The sequence below is a fragment of the Pogona vitticeps genome, chromosome 4, assembly GCF_051106095.1.
Source record: "Pogona vitticeps strain Pit_001003342236 chromosome 4, PviZW2.1, whole genome shotgun sequence".
Classification (NCBI taxonomy): domain Eukaryota; kingdom Metazoa; phylum Chordata; class Lepidosauria; order Squamata; family Agamidae; genus Pogona; species Pogona vitticeps.
The window spans coordinates 13,450,455-13,471,739 of record NC_135786.1 but is presented as its reverse complement, the minus strand read 5'-3'; the positions used below and the strand labels follow the sequence as shown (position 1 = coordinate 13,471,739).

General features: G+C 43.5%; 1 protein-coding gene across 2 annotated transcripts; it reads left to right on the top strand.

Moving 5' to 3' along the window:
* The first annotated feature begins 2,843 nt into the window (after positions 1 to 2,843).
* On the top strand, positions 2,844 to 20,530 carry FAM217B (family with sequence similarity 217 member B). 2 transcript variants are annotated; one of them, XM_020804330.3, is made up of 4 exons: positions 2,844 to 3,201; positions 9,021 to 9,186; positions 9,286 to 9,371; positions 14,067 to 20,530. In XM_020804330.3, exons 1-4 carry the CDS (start codon positions 3,176 to 3,178, stop codon positions 15,259 to 15,261), a joined length of 1,473 nt encoding a protein of 490 aa, XP_020659989.3. In that variant the 5' UTR covers positions 2,844 to 3,175; the 3' UTR covers positions 15,262 to 20,530. The 2 variants fall into 2 exon arrangements, with proteins under 2 accessions (XP_020659989.3, XP_020659988.3); XM_020804329.3 differs by having other exon boundaries at positions 2,844 to 3,206.
* Positions 20,531 to 21,285: the final 755 nt, after the last annotated feature.

The following is a 21,285-nucleotide window of genomic DNA, read 5'->3' as shown; positions in this document are numbered from 1 at the left end:
CCTTTTCAGGAGTGGTTTATCAGTCTTTTTTTCTGGTGCTGTGCAGCATGTCCAAGGCCAAACAGATGACAGGGCACATAAACCCCATCAATCACATGTTACAGGCAATTTTGGCCAATCCCTCTAGGAATTAAAGTGGAGATCTGAACTCCTTGCCCTGGGCATCTTAGCCAGGCATTCCAACCCCACAAGCTGTAACCAGCTCTCACCTTCTCAGATGCAACCGAAAGAAAAATTGCTACTCCTTGTTTTATGGAATGGGAAGGCAGAGCTTGGCCACCTTAATTTTGGGGGCTGCAACCCCTAGAATCACCCAATCAGCATGGACCTTGGCCATGCTGGATGGGGAATCCTTGGAATTATTCTCCCGAAAGAGTAACGCTGTCAAGCTCTGGGCTGACACACTCCCTCTGGTCTCCTGGGCATAAGCTATTTGGGGCTTTACAGTGAGTATCATAACATTTTGTGTCGTGCCTGAAAATAAAGGGGCAACCAGTACCCATGGGTACACAGCCACTAACTTTAATACCAGTGTGTCCTGCGCTGAAACTTCTGAAGACTCTGCTAAGGTACCTCATGCACAGCATGGTGCAGTAGTTATATTCTGTGTGTGATGTGTCCTCATAGCTGGGTCTGGGGCAGGTTGGCCTTGGGTGGGCAATTGGCACCCATTAACTCTACCAAAGAACTATTGTATTTTTCCCGTGTATAAGACACCTCCATGTATAAGACGCCCCCACTTTCTAACCCAAAATTAAGAAATCTAAGTGGGACTTAGAAGAGTAGGGGGAAAGGGATCAAAGCACTGCAAGATCACTTTGATCCCTGCTTTCTCCCACGACTGCATGATCGTTTTGATCTCTTTCCCCCTTATACAGCCATGGGATTGCTTTGATCCTTTCCCACTACACTTGCTAAGCCCCATGGGACTTAGTAAGCAGAGGGGAAAGCAAGGATCTGCAGTGCTTTGATGCCTGCTTTCCTTTTGCTAAGGCTTAGCAAGTGGAGGGGAAAGCAGCGATCAAAGCCCTGCAGGATCACTTTGATCCCTGCTTTCTCCTCCACTTCCATGTATAAGATGACCCTCAATTTTTAGTCTAAAAATTTTAGACAAAAGCATAGTCTTAATATGTGGGAAAATACGGTACTCCTGGTACAAGTAAACACATTCATTTATTTCCATGTCTTTACAACCCAAGTCCAACATGTCAACCACTGCATTGTCCTTTGCCAGTTCAACGTTTGTGTCAGCTCAATCGGGGGGGGGGGGAAGGGAAATGGAGCAGGCTTCAACATTGCAGGGTGGGGCAGTTTCCAGGAACAGCCATTCACTTGTTCTTTTTGCTGGGGAAAATCATGCAAGGACTACATGGGGGTCCAAGACTGCACTTCACCCACCCATGGGCCAAACTGTGCTTCCTCTCCCTTTGATAACCTCATGGCCACTCACGGTGGTAGCCAAGTGTGATTTCTGCCAAGGAGGCTAGGAAACAAACTTGGCAAACGGAACCCTTGCTGGATTTTCTCCTTGGGAGGCAGAGGGCAACCCCTCCAATGACCTTAATCCTGTGGCCAACAGTGGAGGCTAGATCGTACCTCCCTTCAATACTGTACTCTTAGAGCTTGGGAAAATGTCCCCTTTTTGGACCCTAGAGCTGCCCTTTTCCAAGTCCTGTGTAATTCCAAGACAAAAAATAATTTGCAATTTGGGCAACCAAGTCTGATAACCCCTTTTGGGGTGGGAGTGTTACTGGCTTACAACCCTTGGCTGATGTTGGAGTGTGCTACTCCCTTGTACCGTAGTCCCAAGAGGTAACATTCATGTTCTGTAGTCTCAACATTCTCGGTGAAAAGCATCTCCCCAATGTCTTTATAGGATTTCAATCAGCAAGCATGACTTTCAAAAGCACCATGTAATGCAGGGCAGGGCAAGGGTATCCTAGAAATGGCCCCGCAACCATTTTGGACTACAATTCCCATAAACCTCAGCCTTTAGCTACTGCAGTGGGGACCTATAAGCCTAAACCAGCAATGGCGAACCTATGGGACGTGTGCCACAGCTGGCACATAGAGCCCTCTCTATGGGCACACAAGCCATAAATTGCCATTGAGAAATACTTACCCATCCTCCGATCCCGGATTTCGGCACTCCCCTCTGCTGGTTCAGTGGTCCAGGGGTGCAATGGCAACCATTACTGGTCTAGCCCAATGGGGGATTGGAGAACCAGTATTTATTTGTTAATACTGCCCATGGGGGGGGGGGAAAGCAACAAGCATTTAACCCTTGCAGTGCAGGAGTTGGTTTTTTCCCCCTAAACTCAAACCTCAGCATTCGGGTTTTAATTGCAGTATTGGCACTTTGAAATAAAAGTTGATTTTGTGTTGCAGTTTGGGCACTCGGGCTCAAAAAGGTTCACCGTCACTGGCCTAAACCATCTGCATGCAATTCAAAGCAAAAGCTGCATTTCCTTGAAAGCCACGGGGAGCGGGAGCTGAAAATCGTGTTCATTTAGAAGCAGCCCGGCACAGTGGCTCAAATGTTGGAATGTGGTGAGTTGGGGCTTTAGAGCTGGGTTCAGATGCCCACCCAGCCATCTTTCCAGCCTAGCTATTAGCCCACCTTACAAGGCTGTTGTGAGGATTTGGAACCTAAAAGGGGGAGGGGACCGTGCGCGCCTCTCAGACTTGCCGGGGAGGGCGAGGTGAAAGACGACACCGACACGGATCTGCCCCGGGGTGGCTCTCTGCTACTCTGTCGCGTCTCGACGTGAGAACCTGCCCTCCTTTCCGCGCAGCCAGGTCGACCTGAGCCTCTCTCCCCCCCCCTCTAGCCCCACAATGCTTTGCGACGCGAATAGCCAACCCCTCCAGCGCGGATATTAAGCGAAGGACGGCCGGGCGGCGAGCGATGCACCGGGTTTGTTTACTGCCGCAGCTCCGAGGAGGCGCTACAGTAGTATATAGCCGGGGCTCCGGTTTTTGCTGCGGCTGCTCCGTCGCCGAGGGAGGCTGGCGATCCGGTGCTTCGCTTGCAGCTGGGCTTAAGCCGATGTAAAATACAAAAAACAGGAAGGGTGGGGAGGGGGAATGTGCGATCCCCCTAGAATGGGACCGGCCATTCGGGAATACCCTCTCTTGCTGCGCGGGGAGAGCCAGCAGAGCGAAGCTCTCGTTTATGAAATCCACAAGGGAAAAAGAATGGTAACGTAAGCGTCTTCTTTGGCTTTCTCTCGCCCTCGGCTCGGAAATAGGGAGTGCATGCGGAGCCTGAGTTTCTTTTTAAGGAAGAGGAGCAGGCATTTCGTGCATTGTTCCGTGCAATTGTTCTGCATCCGTGTGCACCCTTGTCGTCGTCGGCCAGCGCTGTAGCACCGGCTGCCCAGATGTTGCTGTTACGCAGATAGGGGGGGGAAATACTGTATATCACCCCCAAGCCCCTGAAGGTGATAATGATGATCTTCACAATAAGAGCAATAGCGCATTGCATGCTTGGACCGTGGAGTAAGTGGGAAACAGTGTTATTTTGACAACACATTTGATATTAAATGATGATTATTTTTGGAACAGGAAGCAGGTCTATGACATGATGGGGGGGAAGAGAGAGAAATGGGAGCACTCCTTGGTCTATCGCAGCAAAGGATCCCCCATTGTTAGTGTACAGGTGCGCGGCTATTGTGTTGCCTTTCTCCCCCCCCCCCGTTCGTGTTTGTTTACAAGCAGTTGATGAACTTTTGTGCAATCTAGGCTCATAGCTTCTGTTCAGAGCACCCATACACATACACTGACCTGATTTGTTTTTGGTGGCATCCAGTACACCAGCAGCCACTTTAAATTCATTTGGCTGCTTGATTAAGAAGGAAGAAGTGCTGATTCCATCTGTTCCAAATACAGAAGCTTGTCAGGGATGTTAAGGTCCTTCAGCAAAGGCAGCTTGTGACTGGGGCAGGGGTGGAGGGGCTGACACCCTTCTCCTTCCTAGAGCCTCCCCCCCCCCCAACCTCCACTTGCCTTAGGGCTAGTTGTGGGGTTGCAGGATAGGCTGTATAGGTAGATACCTCTGTGCCACCAACAGAAGAGAGCGTCTGGCAGGTTCAGGAAGAAGACCCGGGCATCTCTTCTCCAGTACTTGCTAACTGAGATTATTATATCACTCATCCTAAGAGTAGGGACAGATCCTGACTGTAAACACAGCATAAGAAAAGCAAGCAAAAATGTGTTCTTTTAAGTTGTCAATAGCAGTGTCTGGTTTATCATCTGAAAGGATTGCTACACGTTGCAAATAAGGACATTGGAATGGTTTCAGGTTCCGGACAGAGTTCAGTCTGGTCCATTATTACAGGTTCAATAGTGGCTAGACAGACATTTCTTCAACATCTTTAAGGAGGCAGGTATGAAGGCTTTCCAGGGCAGTTTTTTAAAATCTGATCTCTAGTCACACACTACCTGTAAACATGGGCCTTCCATGATAGAGATTCTTCATAGCTACCCTAACTGCTGGCAGCTATATTTTTTCCTGTAATTGATTATTCCCTTATTAAAACCTCTGACCTAGTGGATTGTGGCGGGTGAAACTAAAGCTTGTGGCAGGTGAAACTTCCAACTTAAGGGTGCATATTGTGATGTGGATATTATTATGCTGTCAGTGTCATACATCTTAATCAGGGCTGGCCCACAATGTTTTGCTTCCGGGGACAAAGAACTCCTCCATTCCATGTAGAAAAGCTGACTTGAGCAGTTCTGAACAATGATGATGGGACAATGTCCTCTGCTGCACTTGATGTCGCCGTCTAGCATAAGACATGCAAGAGTGTGACACACAGCTAACTCTTTTCCTGCTGCCTCCTGAGGCAACTGCTTTTCTCTGTGTGATAGCAGAACTGGCTGTGACTTAACACAAATTCCATAAGCAGATGGGAACATACCGGGGGTTACTCTAGCCACTCCGCCATGCTTTCTTACCCTTCCTGAGCATATGTGAGACTATGGTTCTGGCTGGCAAGCTCAAGCACCTCAGTCTTACCACAGGAACTCGACAACACACAAGGCAGAGGTAGGGATGCTGCCACCGCACACATGTAAACAAAAACAAACAAACAAAAGATCCCAATAGAAAAACCAACTGCTAAGGTTGGAATTTAGTGTCAAATCCTCACTACGTCTTTAAGAGGAGGAAAAATTATGTGTTGTTAGAGATAGTAAAAGGCAAAAAGACAAACTACTGTATTTCAAAAAGTAACAAACAAGATAATTTCCAAGGTAAGACCAATTTGAGAAAGCACAGAAGGTTGCCTATTAAAACAATAAAGCTAGCTTCTCTAAGACTTGTTGAACAGTACAGAGGGCAGCATTGGTAATGAGCAAAAGCAGAGGGCAGTTTTCCAAAGCAAGGTGAGGTAACAGTAGAGCAAAGCATCCTGCCATCAGGGTAACTAAGCACCTCCAAAGTAAGTTCTTGAGTCCCGTTTACCCTACAAGTTCCCCTCTCAAACAACCCTTGCTAACAGTCAGGCAGGACACATTTTTCTCCAAAGCTTTGTGAGAGCAAGAGTGGCTTCTAGCCTTCACCTCACAGCTGAAATCACTTCTAACCAGCATGATACCAGACTGTTTCCCAAACATGATGATTTTGAAGATAAGAAAGCAGGTGTTTTCATCTCTTTTGCTGTGGAAAATTCCAGAAGGTATCATTTTTCTCAGGCCCACACAGAACATACGCAAGGTGGATTCCATCTCTCATGGTTCCCGATACTGGAGATATCCACATAAGACAGTTAGTTACTCATTATCTTGTTGGGCACAGATATTGGGAGGCTGCATTTTCTTTCTCACAAAGATCTCTTTAAAACTTCCCTCCCTTTCCTTTTCTTTTAAAACCGTAGTATCAAACCCTGGCTGTGAAATCCATCAGTGGGTTGTTATCACTAGGAGGTCCTTCTCACCCTGTTACACACATACACCTGCAGATTTATGTGTCACAAAAACAAGCAAAAGAATTCCGGCATCTTAAAGGCTAACAGATTATTAACGCTGTGGACTTTCATGGATTACAATCCACTTCCTCAGAAATGTTGTGTTTGAGGAAGAAGACTGTAATCCATGAAACTCAAATGAATTTGTTAGTCTTTAAGATGTCACAATTATTTTATTTTTAACTTTGCTATGCAGGCTGTAACAGACTAACAGTGCTGCCTCACTGAGAATGAACTTTATGCAGCTTATTACAGTAAATCAGGAGAAACAGTAAGGAGGAGAGTCTGTAGATTTTGAGTGAGAACCAGGATGAAGCTGTGGATAGTGTCTCAAGTGATGACTCGGGAGATCTGGGTTCAAATCACTGCTTTGCCATGGAAATGTATTGGGAGGTGGTGATGGTAAACCAGTTCCTGAATGTACTTGAAAATCCTACTTAGTCAACAGTCAGAACTGACTTGACAGCAGATCACACATGCAAACCAGAAGACTTTGCATAAATTTAGTCAGGGACTACATATGGTGGTGGCATATGAGGGTGTGAGTCAGAAGCCTGGAGGTAGGCGCTGGGGCAGGGAAGCCATCTGGTTGTCAGAAATATAGGTCTTTAACCTCAGTTTGCTTGGATTCTTGACCAAAAAGGACACTGGCACTGGTGAACCTGTTCCTTAAATATTTCACATACCTTGAAAATTCTATTAAGGTCATCATGAGTCAGTTGTGGCTTGACAAACTGGAGACAAGTCAGACTTTGTTTACTGAAGACCCGAGGTTATATACAAAAATGTTTAAAATCCACAATTATTTTAAAACACACCATTTAAAATTTTAAACTATAATATACAAATATTTTAAAATATAAATCAAACTTTAAAAGACTTCCCAATCTGAAATGCCTGCTGGCTCCCCAAAAGAAGTCATTTTCTATTGCTAGTGGAAGGAAAGGGGAATGGAGCCAACTGCACCTCCCAAAGAAAAGAGTTCTATAATCTTGGAGTAGCTGCAGAAAAAGTCCTCAGGTGCCATAGACTCGTGGAGTTGGAAGGGTTCTACAAGGCCTTTGAATCCAACTCCCTACTCAATGCAGGAATCCAAGTCAAAGGAGATCTGACAGATGGTTGTCGAAGTTTCTCTTGAATGCCTTCAGCATTGGAGCACTCAACACATCCCATTGTTGTACTGCTCTTACAGTTAAGACATTTTTCTTGATGTTCATCCTAAATTTGGCTTCCTGTAGCTTGAGCCCATTACTATGTGTCCTACATTCTGGAATAATCGAGAACAGATGTACTAGTAAAAGTAGTGGGACGAAGAGAAGACATTCCCCCTAAGAATGTCTTATGAGGACTTGTACAGTGAGATGCAACAGACAAGGGCAGAAGATGGATAGGAAGGGCCAGGAGAGTGAATAGGGCATGACATTGGATTTGGGGTTCTGCTTCCGGTGCCTTGTATGATTTCAACTTCTAAAGTTGTGTTTTCTGTATTATATAGTTTTGCCCTAAGTGGTAATCTTCAGATATCTGCAAGCTGGATCTGAAGGCCTTAGGAATGGACCTCAATAGATGGGAAACCTTGACATCTGCGCGTTCAGTCTAGAGGCAGGTGGTGCATTGTGGCCTCTCCCAATTTGAAGAGACCCTTGTCCAGCAGGCCGAGGCAAAGAGGCAGTCCCGAAAGCAGCAAAACCAGGGAGCTGGACAGGGGATAGATTGTATTTGTCTTCAGTGTGGAAGGGATTGCAAACAGTTTCTGAGTCTTCGTTAAGTTTTGGTAAAAAAATTTCTGCCCCATTGAGATGCATAGACCCCCCCCAACCAAGAAGCAGCATGGCAGCAGTTAAAATTTTTTTAAAATCAGATTTGAACTTGGGCATCCAAATCCCAGAGGCAGGCATGACCACAAGAGAACAGCAACCATTTCCTTGCAGAATTCCACACACACAAAGCATAACCCCCCCAACCAAGAAGTAGCATGCAGGAAAAAAAAATTAAAATCAGGTTTGAACTTGGGCATCCAAATCCCAGAGGCAGGCATGGTCACAAGAGAACAGCAACCATTTCCTTGCAGAATTCCACACACACAAAGCATAACACCCCCCCAACCAAGAAGCAGCATGCAGGAAAAAAAATTAAAATCAAGTTTGAACTTGGGCATTCAAATCCCACACAAATCCACAGAAACCCCCAGCCAAAAACCCCCTGCAATTTCCCCAATGAAAAAAACCCCATAACCAAAGGCAGACAGACCCAAATTCCCCCTTGCAAAAATCATCAGAGTTTTGCAATACAGTACAGTACAGATACACTGTAAAACCCACCACCGACCCAGGAGAAGAAATGCAAGCTTACCTTTGAAAGTTCCCCAGCACAGAAAGCACCCACAAGACAGAGCAAAGAGGCAAAGCCAACCTTTGAACTGCATGTGGGAAGGTAAACCCAGGATGCATGGGGAAGGTTTTTTATCCCTTCCCTGCACAGGCGCAATGCATCCTGGGTACAGGCAGTTAGAAGAACAAATTAGCATTGCCAAACAGCCACCTTTCCCGCTCTTTTTTGAAAACATCGTTAAGTGAAACAGGGGACCCAAAATGCAATCGTTCTGTGAAGCATGGTCCCAAAATCGTTGTGCGAAAATTCCCCATAGGAAACATTGTTGTGTGAGGCGGCAAATTTTTCAGAAAAAGCCATCGTTGTGTGAATTTATCATTGTGTGAGGCACTCGTTGTGCGAGGCACCACTGTATATATTAGGAACTAGATGTTTAAGTCTCTGCAGTTGTTCCATGGGTCCTCCGCACACTTTATGAGTGATACAGAAATAGATTACAACTCATGGAAATTTTAAATGTCTTTTTAATCTCTTAAGAGCACATTTCTGAGAATGAGAACTGTGGAAGAATTACAGAAATCCCAAGCTTAGCTAACAATGTTTGCAAGCTGTGAGTTTGTAAGCTCATCCAATTGAGATAAAGAACTCATTGTGTGAATGCCTTTGTTAAACAAATGTATATTTGAAAATATTTCTTTCTTTCTTTTTAATTCGTACTAGTTCCAGTGGCGAAAGGAACCATCCAGGAGCCAAAGAACTAAAAAATCTTCCCTGTGCCAAGGAACTAAAAAACCATCCGGGTGCCAAGGAACTAAAGAAGTCCCCACCCCGTGTAAAACCACCTCCCAGCAAAATAGGGAAAAATGTTTGCATTCCTGTCGAAAAGGTGAAGTTGTTTACATTGTTGCTGAATGCAAACTATTTGCATGCATGTTTTTCTGCTCATTTACTTAATTATAATTGCACATTAATTCCTGTCTCGTAGAGTTCCTGTCAGGCCACAGAAAACAGACCAACAAATATGCACTACAAAGGAAAAAAACAACTTTATGAAGGACAGCAGCCAAACAGGTAACATTCTCATGCGTATTGTTGAAGTTGTCAAAGAGCATGATGCGTATAAATTTGTTGCTGGCAAGAATGGAGAAAGATATAAAGAGCAAAGTGTCTTAAATCAGGCGTCCCCACCCCCCTGTCCGCAGCCCGGTGCCGGTCCGTGGGCTTCCCAGGACTGGGCTGTGTAGACAGATCTCGCACGCACAGACGCACAGTGGGCATGTCACACTCACAGGGCAGACATGTCGCACTTGCGGGGGTGTCGCACTCACATGCATGCGCACGAGCTTGACATGGCCATCCACAAATGTGACACGCCCACCTGCGAGCGTGAGGGTGCCCCTGCGCACGGAGCCCGCCCCCCCAACCAGTCCGTGGTTCCAAAAAGGTTGGGGACTGCTGTCTTAAAGCACTATCTGGGCAGTTTACTATTTAATTATGCATTCTACACATTACACATACACACACACACACACACACACACACACGACCTGGGTATTCAATTTAACAACCTTGGAAGGATGGAAGCTGAGTGAACCTTAAGTTGGTTACCCAGGTTGTTAGCAAAAAAACCTGAACCCAGGTTGTTAGCAAAGTTTTAGTTGCAGCATTGCACTTTAACCACTGTACTACAAGTCTCTTTATACATTAGAAGAAACAGAAAGATTAGCATGATCAGGTTATGAGAAATTTCTAGGTGAGGGCCATGGAAGGGTTATTTTAAATATTACCAGAATTCATGTTTCTTGGGCAGTTTGCTTAGGTTATGACCCCCCTGGCTGCCATTCAGCTTCATTCATGCTCATATGATGCAAATGACATCCATCTGTTTCCATCTGGAAGTCAAATTGGATGATATAATCCAGTTTGCATAATCCACCTCTGCATTTTTTTAGTTATTTATTTTTTGCAGAAGTGCTCCCTCAAGTGGTAAAAGATGCCTCTTTGTCATGGCTATGTGTTCTACTTGCCACTGTGCTTTGCTTAATGTTTGATCCGTGGAAACTAAATGCAACTCCACAGGCCAGTCTAATTACTAAGGCATGCATCTCTGAGAAAGTTCCACTGTAAGAGGGAACAAAAACTGACTAACAGCAGTGAGATTATATTGGATATAAACTTCCATGCAGATTCAGTTTAACTATGTGACACCGCCCTCAATCCAAAAGTGCACTCTTGCTTGCTGTCCTTAATACAGTAATAGGAATAATTTATTGACACTTCTAGTATGTGAGTTTTAAAATTGCAGCATTTTCTGGTGGTATCTGCCAGGGGAGACAAAATAATTATATTAGGTAATCTACAGAAATCCAAAGAACCTCCATAAAATTTCAGCCCATATCCAACAACTGTGGGATCCTATTTGAGAAGAAAGATTATGCAAATACATTACAGTGGTGCCTGGCTTAACGGGCGCTCCGTTTAGCGACAAAACCGCATACCAACAAAGTTTTTGCGATCGCTTTGCGATGTTCCCTATGGCAAAATAGGGTACCGATCATCACAAAGCGATGATTTTTTAACAGCTGATCAGCGGTTCCAAAATGGCCACCGGGTAAAAACAAATGGCCGCCCACTGTGTTTAGGGACGGATTCCTCAATTAAGAGGCAGCGAAAATGTCTGCCGTATGGAGGATCTTCGCTTTAAGGTGAGTTTTAAGCCCATAGGAATGCATTAAACAGGTTTTAATGCATTTCTATGGGCTTTTTAAGATCGCTTAGCAATGTTTTCGGTTAGCAGCGATTTTTGCTGCACGGATTAACATCGCTAAGCGAGGCACCACTGTATATCGCAGTATAGAGTTAGAGAGGATACATCATCTCTTGACTCACTCATGATCATATGAAAAAGGCCTATGGATCTTAGTAGACCACAGATGTGATGGTGCAGTAAAGACAGCAGATGCTCATACAAGGCTGCATCAACAGAGGTATAGTGTCTACATCAAGGGAAGTAATAGCATTACTCTAATCTGCTTAGGTTGGGCCATGCCTGCAATATGTGTCCAGTTCTGGGCCTCACAGTTTAAGAAGGGTAATAAATTGGAATTTGTCTGTGTAAATAAAAGGTCTAGAATCCCAACAGTTGAAGGGACTGGTATGTTTAGCCTGGAAAAGAGAAGACTAAGAGGTGATATGGTTGCCATCTTCAAATAGTTAAAGGACTGCCGTGTGGAACAAGGAGCAAATTTATTTTGTTCAGCCCCAGAGGATAGAAGCCAAATGAGATAAGAATAGAGATATTATTAGGAACAGCTTCATGGTAGTGGTGGACTCTCCTACATCAATGATTTTTAAATAAAGGTTGGATGTCTAGCTGTCAGGGATATTTTAGTTTACTGTGGATTTCTTGCTTTGGCAGAAGATTGGATTCAGTGATCCTTTTGGACCCCCTTCCAGCTCTTCAGTTCTGTGAGCCTATGAAATATGGAGGAATGGCAAAAAAAGGTCATTTATTTATTTAAAATATTTTTACCCTGCCTTTCTCCTTAAAAAGGACTCAAGGCAGCTTACAACATTAAACTACAATATTTAAAGCTTATGGCTAGAGAATGTAGGTTGCTAAACCAATATAGCCCCCTTTATGTGTGTTATTACAGCTTTGAACTTCGGATGTGATGCTGTTTGAGCAGTGCAGTCCAATGAAAGCAGCACTGGAGCTGCGCCCTTACTTGAAACGGCCATCATGGCTCTTTTGCATTTTGTTTCATCATATAATGAAAAGTTGCCAGATGCCTGCTAAAAATTCGTCTCTGTGTGGGCTAATTAGACAAGGTTCTAAAAAGAGCAAGCATTTTGGAACTCATCTTCAGAGAGGGAAGATGGGAAAGGGAGCGCTCACAATTGGGAACATACAACCCAGATGAAAAGAACTGAATGGCACTGATTTAAGCATGGCATTTTTCCAAGACCCAGAAGTGTACATCTGCTTTCCTTCTCTTCTTATTTTCACTTCAGTATAAACACAGCCCTTTACTTGTGTTACTGTACTGAAATCCATTCACCACATTATTTATAGAATGACTTAAACCATTAGCTGTATTGTTAATATACTTTAGTCTGTTCAAACTCAGCTGGCTGCAAAGTTGTTGAGCTTAATATTCAAGAGCCATGAAACAGTTTTCTTGAATTGCTTTAAAACAGGAGCAAAGTGCATCTTGATGCTCCTGAATGTGGCATCATCAAGATGGCTTTTTTTTGGGGGGGGGCAGGGAGAACTCATATTCCTCATATTCACCCTGCAAAAAAAAATCCTTGCTATATTAAATCAATACATCAATTTTTAAAAGGTACATTATGGTTCTAGGAGTTGCAATCAACCTTTTTCAGTAAGTTGCCTTCTGCACCAAAAATGCCTGTTTTTCAAAACTGGAAATTGGTTTTCTTTCAAGTGCTTCCAATCCAGTTTTTTCTTGGGGGGGGGGGAAAGGTTTATTTTGTATTTTTGGTCATCTGTGGGGCCCCCTGCCTGGAAGATCAGAGGAGGACAAAACTGTGATCAAGGTCTGCCAGAGTTGCCCAAATCTGTTCTGCCTTGATACTCAGTGACATTGCATGGCTGCGGTTCCAAGTATTCATATCGATTTAAAAGATTTTGAAGAGGCTCATTAAGCTGTGTAAACATGCTTGAGACCTCATGGTTAGATTATGGTGCTTTACTTTAGAAATTGTCAGCAGAATTACCTGAGCTTTATAATAGCCCACAGCATAACTACCATTCTCCTTATCTACCCAGATAATTACAATCATTTCAGAATAATCCAAAACATGACTGTGAAAACAATACACAGTCAATGAGATTTATTCATGTCACAGTTACTGCTGTCACTGGGCAAATCCATTGAAGTGTCATATCTCAGTAGAGATTGTTGAACATGCTTAATTTGGAAGTTGCCTAAAAAGGGGGGGTGTTAAGGAAGAAATTGTAAACCCGCTTACCTCAGAATAACTCCCCCACTCCCAAATTGAGTGGAACGTTGACTTGAATATAAGGTTGTGGTGTTACTGAATTTTCAGTAAAGATGGCCTATCAAATATAGCAATCGATCAGACTACACAATGCTCATGTAATGATACTTTATCCAGGTCGATCACTAATATCCGCATGTGATAAAAGCTTTTATGAGACAGTGCCCTGAGCTCCATTAGAGGGCAAAGATGCTGAAGTGGACAAAATATAGCAGAAAATATGTTTAGTTGAATTTTGTGCTGCTTGTTGTGTAGAAATTTTAGAAATATCATTTCCTGTCATGTTCTCATGCTACTGGAGCATAGAGATGTTTCAGAGTGATACCTCTGAGCTATTATTCTTTGCAGTCAAAGCTAAAAACATAGTGATAGTTTTGTAGACATCATTGTGGTCTCCTCTAATGAAGACCACGTGATGTGAAGTGTTACGAAGGCATTGTATAAAATCTTTTAGGATTTAGCTTTCTGCTTCCTAAATATTAGGAAGAATTCCCTGACAATAAAAGCTGTTTCAAAGAGAAGGACCACTACAGACGGTGATAGCTTTCTCCTTCATTGAAGGTTTTTAAATAAATGTTGGTCAGAGATGTTTTAGCTCTGGATTTCCTGCATCAGCAGGATCTGTGACCTTTGGGGTTCCTTGCAGCTCCACAATTCTGTGATTCAATGTGTTGTGATCCATTTGTGATGACCTGTGGTTGAAATAAAGGAATAATAAATAATATTTCTTTTTCCATCTAGAACAACCAACGTTTGCACATCCTCGCTCAGAGCAGCACCAAGGTTAAAAAAGGAGCTTGTGCCGAGAAAGCCTTATGAGACTGAAGATAGCAAAAATCTGCCTGTCTTTAAGTATCCATCATGGAGCAATTCCAGCAAAGGGGAAGATGTGCTAATTCAGAGCTTTTATTGCAAACAAAAGGAGCGTTTAGGGAGAGACTCTGAAGACCACCCAGCGGAATCAGGGCCTTGTAGCCCTGTATGTGAAGGCGCGTCTGCTGACGCTATGTTTCTGGACTTTGCCTCTTTGCGAATCATGAAAGAAGATTCTGATGAAGACAGTGCCAGCGACCTTTCTGATTCGGAGAGAATTCCCATTCCCCCTTCGCCTTGCACTCCGCCAGAGCTGAACCTCAGAGCGGAAGAGATTGACCCCCTTTATTTTGAACACCTCTTTGATGCTAAATTTAAGCAACCTGATTATTATTACCCTGACTTCCTCCCACCCCCGTACAACACTTGGGACTTAAAAGGGCTCGCAGTGTTTGTCAACACAGAGTGCAAATCGGAACCGGAAGCTCAGCCGGTCGGATTTCTTGAGAAGTACATCGACCGGCTTTTGGAACTGGAGTGGCTGCAGTTACAAACCATAGAAGCCGAGAAAGGGAAGGCAGCCAGAGGTAGGCCTCAGACAGCTCCCGTTGGCCTTCGGACCTTAAAAAGTCCCGGCAAAAGCAAATTGTTGCACAGTCCTTTACTGAACAAACCGCCGACTCCCCACGAAAGCTTTCCAAGACTCCTCACTGGCCATTCAGGCTCCCGACAAGAGTTGCAGAGGGAAAGAGGTAGCCAGATTGTTCCTTGTGAGGGAAAGCTAAAAGCAGCTCGGGCAAAGAGTGGCCCATCACCTCATCAGAGGCGTTTGGGTGAAGGAAGGAATGAGGCAAAACAGCGGCCTCCCATCAAGCAGCAGCCTGTCAGCCGCTATTCCTCTGACACCAGCTCTATGATCCAGGGAGCAGGCAACATCAGACCGCTCAAGCAGCCTTCTGCTTTCCACAGTCCAGCTGTTCCTCTCAAGGGACTTCCAGCCCACACAGGCACAAATCCCAAGAAGAATGGCAATGCAAACAGTTACCTTCCATCCAAAAAAGCTTCAGGGGACAAGAAACTAAAAGCAAGTGGTGCAAAGCCGGCGTCTTGTAAATTTAAGTAACTTTCCAGCAGGGATTGTTAGGTTCATTGCACTAGTGAGTGGAAGGTCCTTTCGAGTGTGGTACAGAAAGAGAGGAGGATGCGGGTAGATGCAGAGCTTAGAGAAGTTACTTCAGTTGCTTCTGAAAGTTGTTGCCTGAAAATAATAATAATAATAACATTCCCAAACACTGGCTCCTTATGCAGATGCATACTCCGCACTGGCCTTCCCCCTTTCCGTGTTGTGATTGGCAGCAAAATCCTGATTCACCCTTCCCAGAAAACATAATATGGAAAGCTACGGAGCTCATCCTGTCATTGACTGCCAATCCAAGGCCCTGCCCAAGAAAAACTTTGCTTTTCCAGGATTCCCTGCAGTAGAACATCAAGACATGTTTAGAGCCCACGTGATTCTGAGCTGTCTGTCTGTCTGTTTTTGTTTATTTATTTATTCAGAAAACATCTGCAGTGACTAGGTAAATAATAATAATCCTTTTTCTGCCAGGGTAAATGTTTGCAGTTTTTATAGCTTAGAAATGTGATCCTATGTGTTGAAGCAGATGTCGCTGTGTCAGGAGACCGTGTTGGTTTACAGACTTACCTAATTTTCTCATCATTCATTCTTTTATTTCAGCACATACTAGCACTTTCATATTCAATACTTGGGAGTTCCGCACCTTGTAGTGGTATTTCCCAATTACAGAATAGGCTTGCAATGTATATTTATTTATTTATTAGCATTTCTGGGCCACTTGTCAGCCATAGACAAAGGCCCCCCTAAAGCTATTTCTGATACCTGTGTATTCACAAATATTTGAAGAGGAGTTATTTTCTTAATTGGATAGACTCCCAAGTGGAATGTTTCAGAACTCTTAATGTGGAGGAGATCAATGGAGGAGAAGGGCTTTTTTTTAAAAAAAATTATGTCAGTTTGATGGTGGAAACTATGTGGCATAGGGAACTGTAGATGCCTTTGAAGATTTATGCCACCTAGCTAATCAGACAGAGGGATGTAAAGGAGAGCATGGTGAATAGACGAAGAGGATTCAGGAAAAAAGTGATAGCATTCAAAATAAATGCAGCAGTCACATAAAGACTGTGACCTGCAGGAGGCCTCGCTAAGTAGCCACCATTCATAGTGGATAACAGATGCCAGGTGAGGGCTAACCTGTAACTCTACAACATGCCTAAGATCAAGCCAAATTGCCCAAGGTTTCTGAGATTTAATTCCCCAGGATGCAATGGCAGAAGGCAGAAGAGCAATGGCAGAAGGCAGTCTTCTCATGACAGCAGCATGTGAAGAGATATGCACTATAGTTGTGTTGTGAAACCACTGGTTTGCTACTAGTTGCTTCAAAGTGTGTGTGTAAGAGTGACATAATCAGTTCAAAATTCATGGCCAGGTTGTTTGTGTGCCTTGAGTGATCACGCCACCTGTTTCATAATTTTTTTATATTATACCAGCAAAAAATATTTTCTGTACGGTGAAGTGTCTTCCACTGTTCTTCCATTAAGGAACTGTTTGTTTTCTCACCCAGAAGGACGTTTAAGAGCATACAGATTCTTTATTTAGTTTGTGTATGATGGATTTCTTGCTGTACGGAATGAGCAAGTAAAGAGAATTAGGTCAACCCTTTTGCCCCATTTAGCTGCTAATTTACCATTTCTGCTGTGCAATTTGCAAACATTTTGTTTTTCCATCCAGAGCCTTAGCAGGCGTAAGAATGACCCAGCAAGCTTTATCTATGCAAAGTCAAAGACGTCTGCACATTTTCCCATCGCCTTAGGAGGACTGAAAGCTTTTTCCTTTGCATGGACTCTTCACCATTGTAGGGTTATGAGAGGATTTCCAGATATTGATGCCCTCTGTGAAGGTAAGCGTAAATCTAGAAGTGCCGTCTGATGTAGATTTTGCACAACAATTGAACAAGAACAGACACAGTTAAAAGCCTGCTTTGTTACCAAACTAGTCACCCACAAAAGAGAGCCAATGTTGTCTATTGGTCAGTGTGTTGGATTAGGATTCGGGAGACACTGGTCCCACTCAGCCATGGAAACTCACAAGTGTTGGTGGCAGTGTTAAACCACTCCTTAAATTTCTTATACACAGTAATAATCGTGTGCTGTCAAGTCAATTCTGACTTACAGTGACCCTTTCCAGGATTTTTAAGTGGTTTACCATTCCCTACTTCTAGAGCAATGGTCCCCAACCTTGGGCCCCCAGATGTTCTTGGACTGCAATTCCCAGAAGCCTTCACTACCACCTCTGCTGGCCAGGATTTCTGGGAGTTGAAGTCCAAGAACATTTGGAGGCCCAAGGTTGGGGACCACTGATGTAGAGGAAACTGGGGCTGTGTAGCTTGTACAAGACAACTCAGGCTGGCTTTCTCCTCAGGAGCTAGGGTGTGGAGTTAAATTCCCAACCTCTGGATCTGTAGGCAGATGCCTAAATCACTGAGCTATCCAGCTAGCTTCTTAACATGATCCAAAAATCCTATTAAGGAATCCAAATCCTATATACAACAGCAAGACACTGGAATGCTATACCCTCTAAAGAAAAGTGTGCTTATATACTACCCCATGCACTCTTTTACAATTGTGCAGGAGAATTTCACCACCACGAGAGAAGTCCAGCTCTCATCATTTGTGATTTTGTCTCTCTTACACGTGGAAAGCAACAGGTCCATAGTTGGAGAGTTCAGCTATTCATAGTGGTGTTCTGTATGAATGGGGACCTTAGAAAAGACAGATTTCTCCTATTTAGACTTGTCACCATTCATCGTAGGGGGGTGACAGAAATTATGATGGAGGAGGTGAGGTTATAAACACCCATCTACCCACAGTCTACCCTTGTAGACTAAGCCTGAATAGGTCTAATGATAGGAGACATCTAGTGTCTTGATGCACCAAGCAGGCCTAGTGAGGTAATGATTTGTGGACAGAAGTTTGGAGTAGCCTTATTTTATGGCCTAAAGGACCTCTGGTCAGAACTTCAGGGTTGAAGAAGACTTGACAACGGAGATGGATAAGATGCGGTTTTCCTGATGTTGTTGGAGGGCAGGTCTCAGTCTTCGACACGACTGGTCCTGTGGACAAGGGCTGTTCCAAAATTGAACAATTAGAGAGCCCCTAAGTAGATGTTGTGTACAAAAAAAAAATGGCTCCTGACATGCTATGAAACTATTTTAAAATGCCTGGCTCTTTTCAGCTTGCTAATATTTTAATGGCCTTCTGGGGATTAATCAAAACAGCCTGGAGACTTTTCTGTTGAGTCTTCAACACAACTGGTAGCAAAATGCAACAATAAGGCCTGAAATATTAACAGGCTTAAAAATAGGCATTTTAATAAGGAACATTGCTGCTTTATATCATCTCATTCCAATGTGAGTTATAGCCCAACAGCATCTGTACATTTGCCTGTTCCTGTTTTTTAGTGAGTGTATGGCCGCAGCTGAAAATGCTAGCTACATGTGTGGTTCCCTCCTCCATAAAATGGAAGTGGAATTTTATCTGAACCTGTGGCAGCAGGATGCTCTGCATATCCTTGCTATCTGCCACTGATAGCGCATGATGTGGAGCTGAAGTGAGGAAATGCAGAATACTCTGACACTGCATCATGGACAAATTCAATCAGTTATGCAAGGGGAACAAGACACACAGTTGCCATTTTTTTGTGGGGGTTCTGCAATTTCCCCAGTCATTAGCTTGGTAAGTCCATTCATGCACTCGTATTTCCAGCTCACTCTATGCTTGGCATACTTCAGAAGCATCCAAAACAAAATCCGCTTGAAACAAACAAGGAAAAATATTTAAAGTGCACTAACTTATGCATCTTTCCAGAGGCTTTAGAGAGGCCAGAAATCTACAGTGTGTTCAACAGATGGACAGTTCTTGTATTTTAATGGAGAAAGAGCACTGTTCGTGGAAGACAGGAAATGCAATTCAGAAAAGTACTGATTCAGAGCAATGGATTAGCTGTGTCCATGCACTTTTGAACTGGGTATAGCATGTTCTAATGATGAACCTCAGAGGCCCTGTTGTACATACAGAACTTCCCAGTATTCATGGCTGTTCATTTAAGGGCCAGGTCTTTAAAGATACAGTGGGGTCTTGACTTGAGAACTTAATCCATATTGGAAGGCGGTTCTCAAGTCAAAAAGTTCTCAGGTCAAATCTGCAGTTCCCATAGGAATGCATTGAGAACCATTTGATCTGTAACTGCTCTTTCCCGTCCATAGAAACTAATGGGAAGCTGCTATTCTGCCTTTGACCACTAGAGGGGGATATTTTGTTTCTTTTTTTCTTAGGTCAAGAAAGGTTCAGGGAAGGCAGGGAAAATACAGTCCAGGCAGGACAGTACCAGGCAGTCTGAAGACTGTCTCCCAATCCACTCTCTAAATGCTGGGAGGAGTGAGGAAGCAGACAGGCACCCTTTTCACTGGCCAACAGTTAAGTGAAAGTTCAAATTTTGCACTTTCCCTGCCTCCCATGTGGGTTTTTTTCAGTTCGTAACTCAAATCTAAGTATGTAAGTCAAGTCAATATTTTCCTATGAGAGTGGTTTGTAAGTCAAAATGTTCTTAACTCGGGCCGTTCTTAAGTCAAGACTCCACTGTATATTGTGGTGTTTGCGAAACCAAACTCTCTTCCACAGTTAACAGGAAGCTATAAACTCTCTGTATACATCGGTACATGCATGGCACTCTGGATGATAATTATGGAAGGTCTTTTAAAGCATTGATTTAACCTCCTTCATACAACAGTTTTACTCAAATCCATTGTGCCAGTACCATATTATGAAATTTGTTCAGTTTTTGGCAAGGTAAAGCAGCACAATGAACTATGTACATACTTAAATTGATCTTTTTTAATTGGTTCAGTTTGTACTGTGATATTAATAGGAATTTTCTTTCTTCCCCATTGCATGAATGCAACTCCATGGAATTGGAAAGCATGGCATTTCATAAAAATATGTTCCTAAAATATCAACAGAGCAGATCACGTTATTGTCTTTGCTTATGTTGATGTAATATTCTCAGGAATGGCCGAAAAGTTGTGTTTTTTTGCTTTGTTTTGTTTGCTAACTTTGTGAATGTTCTGTTCCAAGTAACCTTTAGATTTCACAGTTTATTTGGAAGACCAAAGAACCTCATACATCATTGTTTTGACAGCCAGACTTCTTTGCAGTATGAGTCACGTTGTTATGAATATCAAAATATTCTGTATGCTGAGCCATCATGCCCTAGGCAGATATAAATTTCAGCATTGTCTTTGAAAATAAATATATATATATATATAATACAACTGTATTTTGAACAAAGGAGTTAGACTCATGCCAGTTTAAAATAGGCTTTAAAATGTTCTTCATTAACCCTGTGAAGCCTGCAAGCAACAGCTGTGCTTGCTAAGTTACCACAGCAGAGTCTGCTCCACCTATTTTTCTGCCTGAGTCAAAAGCCAACATGGGTCTCCCTCCCATAGACAGAAGGTAGGTGGGCTGACAGTTGAATCATCTTTCAGCATGGGAGTAGGATAGCTTTCTCAGCTTTCCAGGAGGCTAATTGAGAGGAATTATGACAGGTTGTGTGACAGACAACACCACCCTTCACCAGAAGGGAATAACGAGGCTGTGACAGCTGCCCTCAGCTGGACTGTAGCATTTCACATATATCACTTGGGTCATTTCATCAAGCCCTATGGCCTGTGAGGTAGTCTGCCATTTCTCTCTTACCCACATGTAATACAATGGTGCCTCACAAGACGAATGCCTCGTGGGACAAAAAACCCGCAAAATGATTGGTTTTTGCAATCACTATGGTGCCTTGCAAGACGGTTTCTTCTATGACCACGCTTCGCAAGACGTTGGTTGTTGTTGTTGTTTTGAGACCGATGCCTCGCAAGACGAATAAATTTCATTTGTCTTGCGAGGTTCCCATAAGGAACCTCACAAGATTTTTTCACAAGACAGCGTTTGTTGCGGAACGAATTACATTAGTCTTGCGAGGCACCACTGTACACACATCTTACATATACAGGTTGGGCAGAGA